This window comes from Poromitra crassiceps, assembly GCF_964638095.1.
Source record: "Poromitra crassiceps genome assembly, chromosome: 20".
Taxonomy (NCBI): Eukaryota; Metazoa; Chordata; class Actinopteri; order Beryciformes; family Melamphaidae; genus Poromitra; species Poromitra crassiceps.
In genome coordinates, this window is record NC_139637.1 from 7,845,588 (window position 1) to 7,866,853 (window position 21,266).

General features: G+C 46.1%; 2 protein-coding genes across 2 annotated transcripts in view; both read right to left on the reverse strand.

Moving 5' to 3' along the window:
- The window catches only part of LOC310794544 (NLR family CARD domain-containing protein 3-like), a gene marked incomplete at its 5' end in the record, with an annotated part of 243,770 nt that overhangs the window by 216,417 nt on the left and 6,087 nt on the right, over nt 1-21,266 (reverse strand). The gene's annotated exons all lie outside the window — the stretch shown is intronic.
- Nucleotides 1-21,266, reverse strand: part of LOC310794441 (NLR family CARD domain-containing protein 3-like) — a gene marked incomplete at its 5' end in the record, with an annotated part of 32,108 nt that overhangs the window by 5,605 nt on the left and 5,237 nt on the right. The window contains 2 exons of the mRNA XM_083656440.1: nt 8,963-9,122; nt 20,786-20,959. Of these exons, the coding sequence (XP_083512566.1) occupies nt 8,963-9,122; nt 20,786-20,959 (334 nt within the window). The remainder of the gene's footprint in view (nt 1-8,962; nt 9,123-20,785; nt 20,960-21,266) is intronic.

Consider the following 21,266-nt stretch of genomic DNA (forward strand, 5'->3'; position numbering starts at 1 on the left):
TCTGTGACCTGAGGGTGTTAATATCCCTATAATATTCCTATAGGGGTTGACAGTGTGTCTGTGACCTGAGGGTGTTAATATCCCTATAATATTCCTATAGGGGTTGACAGTGTGTCTGTGACCTGAGGGTGTTAATATCCCTATAATATTCCTATAGGGGTTGACAGTGTGTCTGTGACCTGAGGGTGTTAATATCCATATAATATTCCTATAGGGGTTGACAGTGTGTCTGTGACCTGAGGGTGTTAATATCCCTATAATATTCCTATAGGGGTTGACAGTGTGTCTGTGACCTGAGGGTGTTAATATCCCTATAATATTCCTATAGGGGTTGACAGTGTGTCTGTGACCTGAGGGTGTTAATATCCCTATAATATTCCTATAGGGGTTGACAGTGTGTCTGTGATCTGAGGGTGTTAATATCCCTATAATATTCCTATAGGGGTTGACAGTGTGTCTGTGATCTGAGGGTGTTAATATCCCTATAATATTCATATAGGGGTTGACAGTGTGTCTGTGACCTGAGGGTGTTAATATCCCTATAATATTCCTATAGGGGTTGACAGTGTGTCTGTGGTGCTTAAACCCAAACCCGTTCGGAGCCCAAGTGGCGCGTGGGTCAGAGTCCGTTTCAGACTGAAAACATAACTTGTCTGAGATGACAGGTTGAGAGGCGGGTCATAGTAGCATGTCGATGATTTTATTTGACAATTCTGGGGACTGGATTGGGCTTTGGCCAATCCTGGCGTGTTCCACCCCCAAATCGAGTGGGATTCAGCATGTTGCGGCGCTCTCCTCGGGAAGAGCCTGGTGATGTGAGGTTTAGTGGCTGAGTGGAGCTCAGCAAGCTGCAGGCAGCCAGCTGCCGGAGCGGAGAGTGCAGCCCATCGGCCTGGAATCTCCGAGGTGCGACCCCTGACAACCAGGCTCTCAAGCACGCGCCATTAACGCTATTGTGGTAAATACAATATTCCTGGAATGCGAGTTTTAACGAGCCAGTTACATTTCTTTGCATTCTTAGGCATAACCGTTTTCTTTATTGTGTATATCAACATACAAATGGCCAAGTTAGTAGTTAGTTTATGGGATAGGAATTCTGCCAGATGACAGGCACTAGGCGCCATTTTCTCCTTCATTTAGAAGAGAAAATTATCCTGAAATGAAGATTTGATTGACAGCTGCCATGTCGTGATATGATTGGATGAAATGGGGTAGAAATGTTATAGTACTATGTGACTTCAGCAAACTTTAGTTTACGGTTATGAATGAAATCTTGAAAAATGAACTTTTGATGTGAAAAAGTGTGAAAAACTAAAGAAATTAGATTTTTGTGATTTTTTTTGGCATGCATAGGTGCACTGCATACCCAGGTATTTGAACTAAAATAAAATAAAAGTCATTTTTGGGTTCAGCTCGACTTTAAAGCCCCATTCAGCAACTTTTCCAAGTTTTCCTATTGGGGAAACTGCGCCCTCTGGGTGCAATAGTCTGTATCAGTATCGCCATTCAAAGTCAACAAAACACAGCACCAGAAAGCTCTATGTACATGTGACATTGGGTACTCACCACATGGTTACATGCTGCTATTCCGACATGCCTCTACTTAGACATTGACGTCTAATTGTCGGAGTGGTGGCATTTCCATTTTTTTTCAAACGTGCCACTACTACGACAATTTTTTTTCCATTGTCGCAGTAGCGGCACCTTACTTCTTTTTCAAACATTCCCCCATTCCGACATGAGGTAATTAATATAAATGTCATTACTAGGCTATTATCATCACAAGTTGCATTGCGAGTTTTCGCCTGCGACTTGAATTGATAACCACTGATTTCCATAGGCTATAGGCTATTTGTTTATTTTACAGGGGCAGCCAGTCAATCAAGGCTCTTTTTGATTTGAGACGGGAGGATCACGTTTTCCTGGCACAGCCACAATACGAAAGTTTTCCCTATAGCAATTTGTAACATTTATACAGGCTAGAGAAGCATCTGTCGGCCACGTAGTGATATAACACTTATTATTTCGTTTTATTTTTTCTTCGCCCATTATGCTTGCGGTGCACTGTTTCAGCACCATGGAGCTGTCAGGTAATTTTGATTAGGGCGATCACTAACTATTCATATGAGTGTTCCTCCGCATGTTCTGTTTTGATCTAAAACAGTTAAAAACACGCACATCCAAGTCGCATCCGACAGGTGCAGAGGAAATTAACTATATATTTGTATGTGTTATTTTTCCATTTATATGACTGGATTGTGATAGAAAAAAAGGTCAAACTGTTTTTGTTAGGATGACGTCATCATTCCTACTTTGACGTCGTCATTCCTACTATGATGTCATCGATCACTGATGATGTCATGATTCATAAGTGTCTTTCATGCCTTTCGCTGGTGATGTCATAACACAGGTGATGTCATATTCGGATCTATAAGGGCCTGTTCCTGCAGGTCCTGGCGAGTGATTCATAAATCTAAACTAGGATCACATCAACCTCTGCAACCTCTGCAACCTGCAACTTCTGCAACCTGCAACCTCTGCAATCTCTGCAACCGTTCCCAAACCTCGAACAGTGCAGCCCCAGCTATCAAGTTCCACAACTCCCCTACTCTTGGAGAGTGTCTTGGCCCTCAACTACCCGCGAATAGATCCACATGTCTAACTCCGATCCTGACAGTTTTACACCGGCTGTCTGTTTTAGCTTGCGGCTCTTATTTATCAAATACAATAGCCTAATACCAAACTCAAAAACACATTAACTGTAGGCTAAATTCTAACTTCATGAAATGAACGGAACGGATACCCTAACATGACAACGAAAATATATAGGAAACGAAAACAAATAGGCCTGCTTTAATAATTAATAATTAATTAATGGCTTTCTTTAGCGGAGAAATCACCTCCACCGACAGCTAATAGGTGGCGGCCAGCAGTTTCTCACCAGTTCTTACTTAGTCTATACTTTCCCTGCGGCTAGGCTATATCAAGCGAAATTAAACAATATATTTGAATGGCTTTACAGAACTTCTGCATGGCTGTGGGTTATATAGGCAGAGGCGATTTGTGCTGCGTGAATGTTGCAAATATTGATCTCACTCTCTCTCTCTCTCTCTCTCTCTCTCTCTCTCTGAAAAATGTAGGCTAATATGTTGCTGCTGCTGCTGCCGCTGTGCAGTCACCAACTTATAATTTATTTTTACTGTCAGACTCGAATGTGTGCATATATCTGAGCCTATTAGACTCGAGCTTTCCCTCATGCAGTCTTTCAATGAAGTCTCACAACCTCGAGATTTTGCTGTTTGCACTCGCCGACTCGCCCCATGAGCGGGGAACATAGGACCCTTTTTCGGGAGCGGGGAACATAGGACCCGGGGAACATAGAACCCGGGGAACATAGGCATGACCCCGTTGCGGGCATGTAGGCTATGTTGGCGAACCTAAACTGTCGGAATGGCGGTACTAAAATGTGTCGTAATAGGGGCACGTCGGGCATGTCGTAATAGAGGCATGTCGTAATAGGGGGATGTCGTAATAGAGGATTGTCGTAATAGGGGTATGTCGGAATGGAGGTTGCCCCCCTCACCACATGATGAAATAATAATCCAAACGTCATTTTCATATCAAATCCGCACCGAGTTACTTCCTTGTTTTACTGAACACAGCGCTTCCGCTGTACAGAGCATGCGCGGTATGCCGCTCATGCTGTCTACGAGATGCAGGCACAAAATGCTTAGTGCCAGGAGAGGCCTTTGGAGGGCGGTGTGTGACCAATAGAGGGGACATTCTGCCTCTTAGAATACACTGGACCATCTTCAATGACTAAAAAGCTGTTATATTAATGTGAAAAAGTTACTGATGGGGGTTTTAAAGCTCCCCTCCTGTCAGTTACTCCTCCCTGTTTCACGTTGATGTTCTATGAAAACGTACATGTGCACACGCTGTAACAACACACATCACCATTTGTGCCAAAGAGCTTACATTGATAAGAAGCAAAGCCTAACAGTTTGTTCCACTGCAACATAATGACTGGAGGCGCTGTTGTAAAAGAAGCAGAACAGTCCTCGATAGGTCCTCTGACAGATCAGGTCGTTAAGTTTATTATGTCCGAGGAGTCTATTTAATGAGCAACTTTCAAGTGATATAGGACAAAAGCTGGTTATGACAACTATGATGTCACTCAGTGGTGATGGCTAAGTAGGTGGGCCTGAGTAATATCATCAGTGATGTCACTCAGTGGTGATGGCTAAGTAGGTGGGCCTGAGTAATATCATCAGTGATGTCACTCAGTGGTGATGGCTAAGTAGGTGGGCGTGAGTAATATCATCAGTGATGTCACTCGAAATCTTCACAACAGCATGGGCTTCAGGAAAGCCCTTTGAGCCTGTATGATATGACACATTTAGTTCAGCTTCTCCTTATATTTATGCATCTACTTCTTCCTTTATTCTTTCACAAGCAAAAGACCAGGCAAGGCCTGACAACAGCAGTGCCATTTGCAACTATCTTTTATCAGATATTGGCAAACACTGCTTTGTTTCGTGTACTGTATCTGGTTTATATGCACAGTCCTATGGTTAGTTAGGGAAGCTGGCTCTATTGAAATCTTCAAAACTACACTCAAAACCCATTTATTTTCCCAATCATATGGTTGTGTTTGATGGTGTCATTCAATGGAAACATTTATTAGCTGTTGAGTATATATAATCCTGAATTGCTGAGCGGGCTGTCTCAAGCCAGCAATATCGGTATAAACTTAGACTTGGACCTAATTTAATAATATACATTTACATTACGTCATTTGGCAGACGCTTTTATTCAAAGCGACTTACAATAACACATTTTTTGTCAGCAATAGAGCAATCAACTATGGAGCACAGTCTATGACAACTACAACTTCTGAAGGAACAGTGGTACAAGTTTAGGTTAGTGGTAACAAGGTTAGTTTTTTTTTTTTTTTTTTTTTAGAAAGAGAGAGAACGAAGTTAGATCAAGAAGGGCCCAGATGGAGCCTGAAAAGGTGTGTCTTTAGTCTTTTCCGAAAGATCGGCAGTGATTCAGCTGTCCTGACCGAAGGTGGAAGCTCGTTCCACCATTGAGGTGCCAGGGACGAGAAGAGTCGAGATCGGGATGAGCGACTTTTGAGCCCCCGTAGCGAAGGAGGGGCGAGGCGACCTGCACTGGTGGAGGAGCGAAGGGAGCGCTGAGAGGTTTGGAACCTGACCATGGATTGCAGGTACAGGGGAGCTGACTGGTGTACTGCCCTGTAGGCCAGTACCAGTGTCTTGAATTTGATGCGGGCCGAGATGGGAAGCCAGTGGAGCTCCTGGAAGAGGGGAGTGACGTGAGAGAATTTGGGTTGGTTGAATACCAGACCGCCTGCAGCGTTCTGAATGAGCTGAAGCGGTCGGATGTCGGTGGCAGGTAGGCCGGCCAGGAGCACGTTGCAGTAGTCCAGGCGGGAGGAGACAAGAGACTGGACCAGGAGTTGAGTCGCTTCTCTTGTGAGAAAGGGACGGATTTTGCAGATGTTGTAGAGAGAGAACCTACAGGAGCGTGCTGTAGCAGCTATGTTGGCAGAGCAAGACAGCTGGTTGTCAAGGATCACCCCAAGGTTCTTAGCTGTTTGGGAGGGAAGTACAGTGGTGTTGTCAATGGAGATGGAGAGATCTGCGAGAGGGCAGTCTTTTCCTGGGAGGAAGAGTAGCTCTGTCTTACCAAGGTTGAGCTTGAGGTGGTGGGCAGACACCAATGTCTTTGAGGCATGCAGAGATGCGAGCCTCGATTTGAGTGTCAGAGGGGGGGAAGGAAAGGAAAAGCTGGGTGTCATCAGCATAGCAGTGATAAGAAAAGCCACGAGAAGAGATTACATAGGCAAGAGATCTGATATAGAGAAGGAAAAGTAAGGGGCCCAGGACTGAGCCCTGGGGGACACCGGTGGTAAGAGGACAGGATCTGGAGAGGGACCCTCTCCATGAGACCTGGTATGAGCGGTTTGAGAGGTAGGAAGCAAACCAGGAGAGTGCAGAACCTGAAATGCCGAGGTCAGACAGAGTGGAAAGAAGGATTTGGTGGTTGACTGTATCGAAGGCAGCAGACAGGTCAAGGAGGACAAGAACAGAAGAGAGGGATGAGGCCTTAGCAGTGTGAAGGGCCTCTGTGACAGCAAGAAGAGCTGTCTCAGTGGAGTGAGAGGCCTTGAAACCGGACTGCAGAGGGTCCAGGAGGTCATTTTGGGAGAGATAGAGAGAAAGTTGTTCGGACGCTGCTCGTTCGAGGGTTTTGGAAAGGAATGAGAGAAGAGAGACAGGTCTGTAGTTGTGAATAGCAGTAGGGTCAAGGGAGGGTTTCTTAAGCAGAGGCTTGACTCTTGCAGTCTTTAGAGCAGGGGGGACAAGACCAGAGGACAGAGAGGAGTTAATGAAGGTAGTGAGGAAGGGAGATATGTTAGGTGAGATGGTTTGGAGGAGAGAGGAAGGGATAGGATCGAGGGGGCAGTAAGTGGCTCGGTATGGCATCAGTCGACCCAGTAGCTTAGATAGAAAATCTAATAGCTGGTGAATAAACTTAGTCCTGAACTGCTGAGCGAGCTATCTCAAGCCAGCAGGATCAGTCTAAACTTAGACCTAGACTACCTAGACCTGAATTAGCAGTATAGTATTAGTCATCCTAGTAGTATGGACAGAATATCTAATATCCTTAGAAACTTAGTTCCACCTCTGTGCAGATTCCTTCGTACTGGCTCTCCCCTCTTCTCTCTCTCCTCCTCAGGTGTCCTTCACTGGCCTGACTTACACCCCGCCCGCCCGTCGACCGCCACCGTCCTGGCCACCTGTTGTCACTCTGGCCCATCTACCCACTACTCCTGCACCTTCCTAACGCCCTCCCCCCCTTCCCCGGCCTCATCATCACCACCGACCCCTATCCTCCCCTCATCTCATCTTGGTTGATGCCACCAATGCGGACTCATGGATCCCTCAGATCACCCTCGTGGAACTCCTGATCATTTTCCCCCTTTTCAGCTAGCTAATTAGCTAGTTTTTCCTGAACTTACTAACACTTAAAGACTCAATTTTCTATTTCTTTTTGGAATCTACCTTTTTACACTTTCAACTTTCTTCCCTGATCTTAGGATCATTTAAAGACTACATTTTCGTATTGCTTTTGTTGGACTCCTATTTACATTTTCAATTTTCTGTTTTGTAAATTGTATTTCTATAATGTGAAACTCTGTAAATGGTTAGCCCGGCATCTTCTCGGCCTGTCCCGGAGGGGGGTCCCCAGAGGGGGTCCATAGTTGGGCCCCTACAGCACATCGGCCCTCACAAGGTTCCTCCTCAGCCAACAAGTCACTGAGGCAATCCATGTGGTGCGCACTGGGGGTGAGGGGGGGCCGCTGTGTCCCGGCCTGGCCTTCTCTCACACGCCTTATGTGTGTGGGGGCGGGGGCCGGGGTGGGGGGCATCGGTGCCCTCCATCACTGGTAGAGGGATGCCGGTAGGTTAGAATAGCTTAGGTTAGGAGATAGATTAGCTCATACATGGGCAACATACGGCCCGCGGGCCGTATGCTAAAGCATGGCATCCCCTCCTTTCCCTGTTCTCTCCTCATACTCTCTCTCATACTCCCCCCCTGCTCTCCCTCCCCACCTCCTCCCTTTCCTGAACTATCCTCCCCCACTATTCTAAAGCATGGCACCCATTCCCTTTATCTTTCCCCCTTCCCCTGCTCCTTCCCTCCTCTCTCCTCCCCCACATTTCCCATTCCATCCCCACCTTCTCCCTTTCCCTGCACTCTCCTCCCCCACATCCCACGCTCTCCCTCCCTCCTCCCCTCTCCTGCTCTCTCTTTCCCCTTCCCCTGCTCCTCCCCCACCTCCTCCCCTTCCCTGCTCTCTCCTCCCCCATATTTCCCATTCCCTCCCCACCTCATTACTTTCCTGCTCTCTCTCACATTCCTCCTGCTCTCCCTCCCCTGCACCACCTCTTCCCTCTCCTGATCTCTCCTCCCCCACTATTCTAAAGCATGGCACCCATTCTACCCTAAAGCATGGCACCCTTTCTATTCTATATTTCTATATTTTCTATATCTCTCTATCATATGATTGTTCAATGTGTTTTCCTTACTACTGTAATTGCTACTGTTGTGTCAGCTAGAATTAGCTAGACATATTTTCTGTGAAGTCCTCTGAGACATGCTTGTGAATTAGGGCTATACAAATAAACTTGACTTGACTATGGTCTCATGCAGTCACAGTAACGTATGTGCTATACTAGTTGACTGTTGTCTTTGCAGTGTGTTGCAAGTGCACATTTTTGGCCGCGACACAGGAGACGTGAGGTGATGCAACAGTCGGCATTCTTTGTCTTTTGAAGTTTTGGTGGTGTGTTGCAGCCTTAAGATATCCGCTGGAGAAAATAAAATCCATGCACAGATTTACCTCCTATAGGTCCACAAATTTCACATATATTATTAAGCTCCGCCAGCGCCACACAGCTTCCGGCTCGCTGGTTGTTCGCCAGCGCATCCCAGTGGGGCAGTGCTTATAGTTAAAATCTTGTCTAAAAGTATTAATATTGAACATCTGCGCATGTCTAATTTGCACTATTCAACACTGCATTTTCTCAGTGTCTCAGAAACACACTCGGCAAGTTTGAAGTCGATCGGACGAACGGCTCTGGAGATGTGTGATAAACAGAGAACATACAGACAGACGGTCGTGCATTATTATTAAGGAGACAAACACTTACACTTCCTCAGGCCTGGTTTCAACCACTGGACTCCACCATGGTCCACACTGTGGGGCAAACAAAGTCAGACCAGAGTATTCTATTTGAGGACAGAAACAAAACCTTCCCTATGAAGGGTTTTCCATATAATAGGGGCCGTTCGTTATTTATGGAGGGGTCACTGGAGGAAATAGGGGAGGGTGATGCTTTTTAAATATATACCTGAGAGAGTCCAGTCTCCAGTGTGGATCCTCCAGTCCAGCAGAGAGCAGCTCCACTCCTGGGCCTCCTGGATGATTGTAGCTCAGGTCCAGCTCTCTCAGATGGGAGGGGTTGGAGCTCAGAGCTGAGGCCAGAGAAGCACAGCCTTCCTCTGTAAGCAGACAGCCTGACAAACTGCACACACACACACACACACACACACACACAAACAGTTGTGATAATGCCGTCAAATTCTAGCAAAACGGTTACTACCTCATACAGTTGGCTGGTCAGCTCTGTGGTTATGTGCTGCAGTTTGAGAGTTCCCTACTCACTGTCTGACAGAATATTAGAAGTCCTTTCTACTTTTTCAGGTTTCAACAACTGAGGCAGCACAGAGAGGAAAGAATGAAATGCCCTCATGGAAAGTCATTCAGAGGGGCTATGAAGGGCTAAATGTTGGTATCACACCTGGTTTAAAAAATACATGGACAGAGAAAATCACCCACAGGTGTTCGTCTGCTGATAGTTATCTGTATGTAAAGCAGGAGGTAAATGGTTATCTGTTGATCAGGTTAAAGCACAACAACAATGCTGGCAGTTGGGGAATGTTCGATTGGTGTGCTATGGGCTAAAGCAGGGATACTACGACTGATTCAAGATTTCAAGATTTTTATTGTCACTCCATGGTACAAGTATCACGTGTGAAATTCTTGTGCTGTGGACTCCGTTTACAACATAGTGCAAATAGTACAAATATAACAAATATAACAGGGCATATGGGTGCAAAAACAACAAGAGACACAACAAGCATAAGGCAGTATAGTGATAAGACAAGTCAGAGACAGTGGCATATTCACTGCACATAGGTGCACGTGTCGGGTGCATACTTTAGACGTGCTTAAACATTTTAAATTCTGCGTATTTGACATACAGGTGCAAATAACATATTCCTTATTAAACATACAATTAAACTCGGCATTTTAAATTCGGCGTATTTGACATACAGGTGCAAATAGCATATTCCTTATTAAACATACAATTAAACGTTAGACATACGTAATGGTAGCAGCTACAGTACGGTACAGTGCGGCTACTACACTATTTGTGTATGTTAAGGAGTCTCGTGGCCTGCGGGAAGAAACTGTTCCTCAAGCGATTTGTGCGTGCTTTCGGAACCCTGTATCTTCTCCCTGAGGGTAGCAGGGAGAACAGGCTGTTGTGGGGATGGTTTGTGTCTTTGATGATCTTCAGGGACCTCCTGAGGCACCGCTGTTTATACAGTTCATGCAGATCTGCCAACTCACATTCTGTTACGTGCTGTGCCGCGCGTCTCACTCTCCGTAGCGCCCTGCGGTCCATGGTGGTACAGTTCCCGTACCAGGTGGTGAAGCCGCCAGTCAGCAGGCTTTCAATGGTGCCTCTGTAGAAGTCCCTGAGGATTTCTTTCCTTAGCCCGAATTTCTTCAGGCGCTTGAGTCCGTGTATTCGCTGTTGGGCCTTTTTGACGACAGTGGCGGTGTGGCCGGCCCATGTCAGGTCCTGGTGGATATTGACTCCCAGGTACTTGAAGCTGTCCACCCTTTCCACCACTGTGCCGTTGATGGTGATTGGGGGGTGTGCGCCCCCCCCCCTCCTGTAGTCTACAATGATAGGTAAGACTGAGTTACTCTTCCTCCCAGGGAAAGAGTGCCCTCTAGCAGACCTCTCCATCTCCATTGAAAATACCACTGTACTTCCCTCCCAAGCAGCTAAGAACCTTGGGGTGATCATTGACAACCAGCTGTCTTGCTCGCCCTACATTGCTGCGAAAGCACGCTCCTGTAGGTTCTCCCTGTACAACATCCGCAAAATCCGCCCGTTTCCCACCAGGGAAGCGACACAACTCCTGGTCCAGTATCATCTCCCGCCTGGACTAACGTGCTTCTGGCCGGCCTTCCTGCCGCTGACATCCGTTCGCTTCAGCTCATTCAGAACGCTGCAGCCCATCTGGTTTTCAACCAACCTAAAATTCTCTCATGTCACTCCCCTCTTCCGGGACCTTCACTGGCTTCCCATCTCGGCACGCATTAAATTCAAAACACTGGTTCTGGCCTACAGGGCAGTACACCAGACAGCCCCTCTGTACTTACAATCTATGGTCAGGCTCCAAATCTCTCACCCTTCCCTCCGCTCCTCCACCAGTGCAGGTCGCCTCGCCCCTCCTCAAAAGTCGCTCATCCCGTTCGCGACTCTTCCCGTCCCTGGCACCTCAATGTTGGAACGAGCTTCCACCTTCTGAATCACTCTCGATCTTTCGGAAAAGACTAAAGACACACCTTTTCAGGCTCCATCTGTGCCCTTCTTGAAACTAACTTCTTTCTCTCTCTCGCCCAAAAAAAACCTTACTAACTACTCACTAACTTAACTTTACCACTATTCCTTCAGAAGTTGTAGTTGTCATAGACTGTGTTGCATAGTTGACTGCTCTATTGCTGACAAAAATGTGTTATTGTAAGTCGCTTTGGATAAAAGCGTCTGCCAAATTACATAATGTATGCCGACAGTTTTGTCGGCTTCTCATTTTTAAAACTTATTTTTAAATGTGTGAACAGCCTTTCTCCAGAGATACTTTGCCAGTTAATAAACAAACAAGACGGTGGTATTAGAACTAGGGGTGCAGCAAGCGGGAACTGTAGAACAGCGAAACGCAGAACAGTCATCCTTCTCGGTAATAGGTACCAAATTATGGAACACATTACCACCTGAAATAAAAAGATTGACAGAATTCACCGTATTTAACACACAAGCAAAACAATGGCTGAAACTGAAACAAGCCGGTGAACATTGACTTTTAGTATTGTACTATTTTAGTTTTCTGTCCTTATCTGTTTTGTGTTTTTGCTTTTTGTTTTTGTCTTTATTTTGTTCTGTTTTATATGGTTCGTTTTTAACGTTTTGGTACTGTGTTAATTTTTCTCTTGAACTTTTGTTTTAATAGTAAAGGCATAAGCAGGGACAAGGGTTGCAAATTAGCCTCGGCTAGAAACCTGTATGCATGACATCTGTTTTGTAGGTCATATGAAATAAAGTTCAATGCATTTGTCCCTGTTCAATAAACGAATAAATAAAATAAATAAAAGTAATGTAATGTAAATGGATACTCAACTTGCTTTGACCGGGGGCCACTTTTTGAACCACCAAGCAGAATGTTTACAAGCATTATACCATGGTCTGGGTGAATACTCGATTCTGATTGGCTGCAAGGTGTCCATTAATTTGTGATAATGTACAGTGATAATGTACAGTACACCTAGCTAAATGGTCTGTTCACCGTTCATATCAATGTGCCAGGATTACGACCACGACAGAGCCGTTACCACCGTTAACCCTTAATATGGCACTTTTATAGGTGTATAATAAATAACGGCTATTTAGAAATCAGATTTTTGTTCTGGTCAGCTGACAGAAGCCGGGCTCTCAGCTGTCAAACCCTCTGTTTACAACTTGCAGCAAGCAGCAGCCAGGCGCTCTGGGAGAGCGCCCGCTGCCTCTATCACTGATACCAAGTCAAGTTGAAGAGGAAAAAGACAAGATCAACAAAAAGAAAACAACGAAATTGGCAGTTAACAGCAACACACTGAGAGACGTCCTTGCACAAAACATACCTGGACTCCAACATAGAAAGCTGATGGTTTTCAGTCTCCTCCGAGCGCAGCGCCAGCCATTTACATATATAAGACCCGCAGACGTTAATGTAATTCCCTTGAATGCGAGAATTAACGAGCCAGTTACATGGCGTTGCATTCTTAGACATTGCCGTTTGCTTTTATTTCATATGTTACATACAATTGGCTAAATTATTAGTTAGCTTGACTCTAGAATTGCGCCAGGTGCAGGCACTAAGCGGCCATTTTATCCAATGATAGCCTAATCTTGAGCAGCTGAGGGGACTATTTTGTCTCGCCGGTTCTCAACTCATATTCAAGGTTATGAAAACTAGATTTTGATTGCAAAATGCATAGAAATATAAATGTTGTTGTTTTGTTTTGTTTCTTTGCCAAGTGACCATGGTATAAGCGGGTTAATGCACTTCGAGGTGTCCATTATCGGAAATTATTGGACTTCGCGGCTTCACCTCGGACGGTTTACATCTCCACGTCGTCCAATAATTTCTGATAATGGACACCTCGTCGTGCATTAACCCTTACATAATCAGAGTGAGAATGCAAACCCAATATCCAGTGTATTGGAGGTACTGTACAGCAAAAGGTAGAAATTCAGTTTCTTCAATTCAGTTCAGTTCTCAAATGTGGTCAGAGTAAACCCTCTTCCCAAACAAATCAATAAAGGATCTCTCTCCCCAAAAACATTAACCTACTTATCCTGTGTGCACAAAGCCGACCTGTTTGGTTACATTTATATCATATAAATTAAGTAGGCTACATATAGTAAGTGCCTGGGTGGCAAGCAGACTGCAATACTTGACAATTTAGCTGGAGCTCAGTCAAACCTTATTTAACAGAAGGGATGAGGAAGCGCTGCGTGGGTCCTTAGTAAAATCACTGAAACAGGTGCTCTTTGGTGAGGGTGGAGAGAAGCATGAGAAAAAGTTCAAGTTGGATCCTTGTAAAAGTCAAAAAATGGAGTAGAGTACAGGAAAAACTTGAAAAATCCAAGGCCACTCTGTTTCAGGTAGAAAAGTTAAAAAGCCTTTATTGTGGCATGGCTAAATCTTACACAATTAAACAGACCAACGCGTTCAGCTACAGAGAGCCTTCATCAGGGTAGAGGCCCAACACTGAAATGCATGGCATTTCATGACAATAGAAGTCATCCCCAAATCTGCCAGAGGAGGGGATAGACTCAAACATCTCCTCCAAAGAGAAACTTTTTGGATTGTAACCCTAAAATCAACCACCTTCCCTGGTTTGAATGATGATATTGATTTCTCTCCATTTCTCTGAGTCAGACATTGTTTTTTGTTATTGAGATATTTTGCTCAGTTAAATTTATTTGGTTCCTCATCCTGTAGCTTCCTGGGAGGTCTCTATGGCCTCAAATGTGTAGGCTGCACAATTGTAGCTGGTACTGTATTTAGTTCCTCCTGTCAGGTTGGAGTGTTATTCCTCCAATTCCCTTGCCCTGAGCCTGACCCGGGGGATATGTGAAGTGTACCCTTTCAGACATGAGGCATGTTGCTTTCATACATGTGGAGCATGTAAAGTAGGGTGTAAAGTAGAGAGGGGGCAGGGGTGGGGGGAATTTGGACATGACCACACAATGGGGAGTTGTGAAAACTGATGACCACACAGCTGTACTTCACTGTCTGAGCATAGCCTTAAAGCAGCTACGAGCAAGGTTTTCGATTGTTATTAAACAGTCTAATTTTAATATCGATGCCTCACATCTTACCTCTAATAGTAGACGAGACCAACGCAGAGTAGTCTCGCTTGAACACCGAGTGAATCGGCCAGTGTTGTCTTGATGACTAGTCTGTCTGCGGCCGGGGCAGATCAGGAAGTGAAATGAAACGGTTTGCGGCAGCCACTTCGGCCATAACCACAAAATAACAAAATTACTTCCAAACAAACTGTTAGAATATAACGAGAGATGTTCGCGAGAGTAGCAAGCCCCTGGATATAGCGAGCATGGCGTTCTCCTTGTTTATGGTATGTTGCTAGGAAGAGCGAAACGGTTGAAGGCAGGCAGCTGCCGTAAAACGTTTCATTTCACTTCCTGGTCTATCCGGCCCGCCGGAAGCCAGACACAGACTCTATAATCATCAAGAGAGCAATCTCCGATTCACAAGGCTTTGGTCTCAGCTACTATTATAGGGTAAGATGTGATGCATCAATATTACATTCAGACTGTTTAATAACAATTGAAAATCTTGCTCGTAGCTGCTTTAACACGTTCACTGCCAATGGCGAGTTGACTCGTCAAAAAAAATCCAACGGTTCACTGCCAACGACGAGTTGAGACGTCAAAAAAAAAAAAATTTTTTTTGACGGTGCTACGTGGATCAATGCCCCCCACGTCTCCTATAAAAATATTTGAGCTACCGAACGTGTACAACCCATTCCACCGACCCACTAAGTGGCGACAGTGCTCTCCATTCTAGAGGAAGGCAAGCAAAAAGTGAGGAAGCCATTCTCATGAAAATGGATTGGCGAAAACGCTTTCGCGCTTGGGAGCTGGCGGTGGGGTTTTGCAAATTTGCATAATAGATTACGGGTGGAACACACTTTGAAACACGCACGGGGTTCTGAGAGCTTTGATGAAGCTGCTGTGCCGCCAGCAGACAGGCACAGCAGCAGCAAAGCAGTGAGACTGGTGACGCGAGGTTACAGCAGCAACAGAAACGAGCTTGTGACACGGCCGCTGCAGCCAAGAAGACACACACGGAGGGAGGAGTTTGAAAGAGAGGGGTGTTTCCTGCTGTTATGGAGGAAATTACTGTTCAAAACTATTGTTTAGATGTCTGACGTCTTACTGATGCCAAAAATGAATGGTTAAAGTGACTGTTCTATCGAATTTCACAAAAAGCCGTTTATCTCTGAATAAATTTTCAGACGCTGAAACCATGCTGTATTCAACTGCTAATGCTTACATAACTACTAACTCTACAAACTAACTCTTTTAGACAGAGAAAGCACACATTCTATTAGTTCTTTTGAGATATTGTGTGTTCACAAAATCCTAACAGAAACGAATCCTCGGCTCTTGAAAGATGAGCCAGAATCCTCAAAAAAAACCTCTGGCAGAAGCTAACTACAGTATTGAAAAACGGCTGGCAGTGAATGTGTTAAGTGAATCGCATTGACATTCAACAAACTATCATGACATGCAAAGTCTGAAAACAAGTTGCTAAAAATAGATAATGGGCGATAACTGCTAACGTTCACGGCATATAATCGTTTGCGCATAACGTTAGTAATTAATTAAACAACCCTACAACTCACGCCCAGATGCATCTATTTCCTCGAGTCTCAAGCGCTAAAAATAAAACAGGTCTTTGCTATGTTCAGTCCTAAAATGCGTCAACCCCAATAGAATTATACAGAATACAGGAAGCTAGACGTTTTTACCTTAAAAATAAAATCAATGTTGTATTGCTTAGTAACAAGAAATCCGAACGGTCGACTCACTACGGGTTAAAATTGACTTTTCGAAGGGAGCAGATATTCTTCCAGTTTATCTCTGTTCTGTATCTTTTGGATAACACACACAAAAAAACATTACACGTGCATTTACTTAATTTAATTGCTATTATTGCGAAGGTTATACCCTGAAGTTTCCATTTATACTGCCTGACTTGACGCTACTTGGAATTTGCGGTTCTACACGTGAATCTTCACAAATGCTGTGTAAACATTAAATCAAAGGCATGAACGCAACCATATCCAGATACCCTACCTAGCGATGTCCAATACTGGGAAGCAGGACGACCCTCGCGTCCAAAAATGCTAATTAAATGTGTGTGCTGTGCGAAGCTATGCAGAAATGAAATAAGATCAAAGCCATGAGCATTTCAATCCAGCAACATGTAGCCTGTTGGCTGACACACACGGAGCAGGTTCGAGCTTCATTTGGAAAAACTGAAACGGCATGATGTTGTTTTTGCTCGCTCATTCACATACAGTATAATAATAATCTGCCACGCTGGCTTTCTGTCTCTCTCCCTCTCCTCATGCACTCACTGAGCTGGCTACTTCACCGAGCTCTTGGGGGGGGAGGGGGGGGTGGGACAATCCGTCCCTGATACAAGGGCTCGAGGTTGTCTTACCTCCGGATAGTAGGAGGGTCGTGGGAGCGCGCATAGCTCACCAAAATGTGTTCATACATACATACACCGCCATCCGGATGCCCTCTAGCCTCTAGATACTGTAACTCCCGAATTCCAAGGCATGTCTGAAAGCGGCTTATGGTATCGCCGTTCAGTCACCCAAAATACAAATTCTAACAGCGCCAGAAACACTCACATGTACATGTTTTGACTTGTGTACTCACCACGCGATGAAATATAAACAGTGTTGGGCATGTTACTGTAATTACTTACTTTTTCAATAACAAAGTAATATAAGGCGTTACAATTTCCAAAACAGTAATTATATTACAGTTACTAATCCAAGAAAGGCTGCATTACTGCGTTAGATCATTGCCCGCCAGAATGCAGTGTTTTCTATGTAAAAAGAGAAGAAAAGAAAAAGTATTCCTCACAATCTCAGGTAGACCTGTCACGCAGATGCGCACACATACGTCAGAGCGTGGTTGTGCACAACACGGGACGCCGGCTACTTCACAGGCAGGAATTATTTCCTGTGCCTCTCTGTGGTGCATCTGAGTGGGATCAGCCTCTCACTGAACGTGCTCCTGTGTTTGACCAGCACGCCGTGGAGTGGGTGAGAGTCATTGTTCATGATGGAGTGTAGCCTGGTCAGCGTTCTCTTCTCCGACACCGCTGTCAGAGAGCTCAGCTCCAGCCCCACAATGTCCCTGGCCTTACGGATCAGTTTGTTCAGTCTGTTGGCGTCCGCTGCCTTCAGCCTGCTGCCCGAGCACATGATAGCATACAGGAAGGCACTGGCCACCACCGACTCATAGAACATCCTCAGCATGGTCCGGCAGACGTTGAAGGACCTCAGCCGTCTCAGGAAGTAGAGACGGCTTTGCCCCTTCTTGTAGAGTGCTTCAGTGTTCTTAGCCCAGTCCAGTTTATTGTCAATGTATAGACGGTTTTCACCAGCTGCAACCCCACAGCACTTCCTTTTTCTCAGCTTCTTCTTCTGTGTTTTATGGCGGTTGGCATCCTTAAATGTTGCATTACCGCCACCTGAATTGTATCAGCTTCACAGTGCTAAGTATTGACAGTGTCCACTTTCTCAGCTATTCAGGGGAAAACACTGACATAGTCTACTTCTATTTCTATTTTTTATTTTTGCTATGTATATGTTTAAATGTAAAGATAGGCCTAATTATAGCCTATACTTTCATTCAATGTCACGATGCTGCGGGGGGAAGTAGGCTACTTCATAGCTTAACTATGAAAATAGTGTCCGCTGTTTATCTCCCTTTCTGCTGCAGCATGTTGAAGAAATAAATGTTCAGTTTGAACAACACCCATTCTGGTCATAATAGAGCAAGAAGATCGCTTCCACTACCAGGGCCGCCCAGAGAGATGGCAGTGCCCCTGGAAGGGTCCAGCCACTATGCCCCCCCCCCCCCCCCCCCCCATACGCGCTTTACTCATATCAACGCTGCAGCTTTCGGAGCTGACTGAAAAAAGTTTGTTAACAGATTATTATTTGGGTCTAAAGCCCTTGCCTGCTCCCGCTTTTTTTTATGCCTTGCGATTTTGGCATCCTGACTTTTGTTTTGCTCCTGGAGTTTTGCCATCACCGGTCTTGTTTTGTTTGCTATCACCTGTCTGTGTTGTGTGTTACACCATAAATGGTCCCTGCGCTGCTGCCCCAAGCAAAATGGTCCGCCCCAAGCCTGCCTTGTTCTTCTTCTTCTTCTTTTGGCTTTCCGGCAGACTAGATGCCTTGCGGCACATTGCTGCCTCTCACTGCACTGGTCGGATGGGGGATTACATCAGAATGGCACTATTTTCCACAGGAGCACTCCTGCCCAAGCATGCCTTGTTACTGCTGCTGTGTTTTGTGTATTTGTTCGACTCCTTGCAAAAAATAAATTAGTTGCCGCATTTTCAGGATGGGAGATATATTTTAGTGTAAAAAAAAAAAAAAAATGCCTGGCTCCAGCGCCCCCCCCTAGTGGCGACGCCCCTGGAAGCTTACCCCTTTACCGCCCCTTATGGGCGGACCTGTCCACTACACAACACTGTATTTACGTAGGCTACGTTACATATTTGCGGGAATGAGAGTGATCCGGATCCGTGTGTGGACTTTTGTTTTTGTAAATAAACTCTGTTACAATTTACTCTCTAGTAAATGGACTTATTTAAAGGTTAAAACGAAATATCTCACCACAGATCTCACACTTGTACTGATGTCCAGCATGACTGGTGACGAGGGAAACATGAGTTTGTTTACTGCGTCGCACCATGCACCGGGTCCGCCTGGTGCGCGGGGTTCTGGAGGGGGGTCTCAGCCGGGGGTGTGGGACCCGGGCAGGGTGAGGGGCAGGGCGGGTGGTGGCAGCGTGGTGGTGGGAGTGGCTGCCCTGGGTGTCTGCCCAGCAGAGGGGCACTTAGCCTGGGTGGTGATAGTCTGGGGGTTGGGGTGGCTGGCCTGGGTGTCTGTGCCCAGCGGGGTGGTGCCGCTGGCGGTGCTCTCCTCCTCTCCTCTCCTCTCCTCTCCTCTCCTCCTCTCCCCCTCCCCCCTCCTCTCCTCTCCTCCTCTCCCCCTCTCCTCTCCTCTCCTCTTCTCCTCTCCCCCTCTCCCCTCCTCTTCTTCTCTCCTCCCCCTCTCCCCTCCTTTCTTCTCCTCTCCCCCTCCCCCCTCCTCTTATTCTCTCCTCCTCTCCTCTCTTCCCTCTCCCCTCCTCTCCCCGTCTCCCCTCCTCTTCTCTCCCCTCCTCTGCTCTTCTCCCCCCCTCCCCTCTTCTCTCCCCTCCCCTCTTCTCTCCTCCTCTCCTCTCCCCTCTCCCCTCCTCTTCTCTCCCCCTCTCCTCTCCTCTCCTCTCCTCTCCCCTCCTCTCCCCCTCTCCCCTCCTCTTCTTCTCTCCTCCTCCCCTCTCCTCTCCTCTCCTCTCTCTCCTCTCTTATGCATGCACCTACAGAGATTTATTGGAGGCTTTGACCAGCGGCAGCAGCCCCAGGAGAGCCTCCTCTGCGCGTGCTGTGTTTTCATACGTTTCTCTCGTGATCAGCGCTGATCAACATGTTCAATCCTTTATAGAGGTCTTCACGGGGCTACTCGGATCCTAGGACCTGGGACCCGACCCGAGACCCGTACGGGTCCGGGTCCATATTTATTATGATCAATTAGGGTCCGGGTCGGGTCCGATTCTATCCCTATCTATTCTATCGTTATGTGTAATACCCGAATAGACCTGTGAAGACCTCTATAAAGGATTGAACATGTTGAATCTGACCAAACATCTCCAAACAATTCCAAACAACGACAGCCAGCAACGGGGCACCAAACAAACATCTGTGTTTGTCGGAGAAGGTTTGATTGGTGTACCATGGGCTTAAGGGATACTGACCTGAGACTCTCCAGTCTACAGTGTGGACTCTCCAGTCCAGCAGAGAGCAGCTTCACACCTGGATCGTCCAAGTCGTTGTTACTCAGGTCCAGCTCTCGCAGACTAGAGGACTGGGAGCTGAGAACTAAGGCCAGAGCTTCACAGCTTCTCTTTGACAGCTTACAGTCACTCAACCTGGGGAAGAATTAGCCATGACCAAGAAATTTGAAAATAGTTTTTTCTGTATATTGCATTTCATATTGAAGACATCAAGTTATGCATGCACCTAGAGATTTATTGGAGGCTTTGACCAGCGGCAGCAGCCCCAGGAGAGCCTCCTCTGCGCGCGCTGTGTTTTCATACGTTTCTCTCGTGATCAGCGCTGATCAACATGTTCATCCTTTATAGAGGTCTTCACGGGGCTACTCGGATCCTAGGACCTGGGACCCGACCCGAGACCCGTACGGGTCCGGGTCCATATTTATTATGATCAATTAGGGTCCGGGTCGGGTCCGATTCTATCGCTATCTATTCTATCATTATGTGTAATACCCGAGTAGACCTGTGAAGACCTCTATAAAGGATTGAACATGTTGAATCTGACCAAACATCTCCAAACAATTCCAAACAACGACAGCCAGCAACGGGACAGCAAACAAACATCTGTGTTTGTCTGTGTTTGTTGGAGGTTTGATTGGTGTACCATGGGCTTAAGGGATACTGACCTGAGACTCTCCAGTCTACAGTGTGGACTCTCCAGTTCAGCAGAGAGCGGCTTCACACCTGGATCTTGCAAGTCGTTGTTACTCAGGTCCAGCTCTCGCAGACTAGAGGACTGGGAGCTGAGAACTGAGGCCAGAGCTTCACAGCTTCTCTTTGACAGCTTACAGCCACTCAACCTGGGGAAGAATTAGCCATGAACAAGAAATTTGAAAGTAGTTTTTTCTGTATATTGCATTTCATATTGAAGACATCAAGTTATGCATGCACCTACAGAGATTTATTGGAGGCTTTGACCAGCGGCAGCAGCCCCAGGAGAGCCTCCTCTGTGCGCGCTGTGTGTTTTCATACGTTTCTCTCGTGATCAGCGCTGATCAACATGTTCAATCCTTTATAGAGGTCTTCACGGGGCTACTTGGATCCTAGGACCTGGGACCCGACCCGAGACCCGTACGGGTCCGGGTCCATATTTATTATGATCAATTA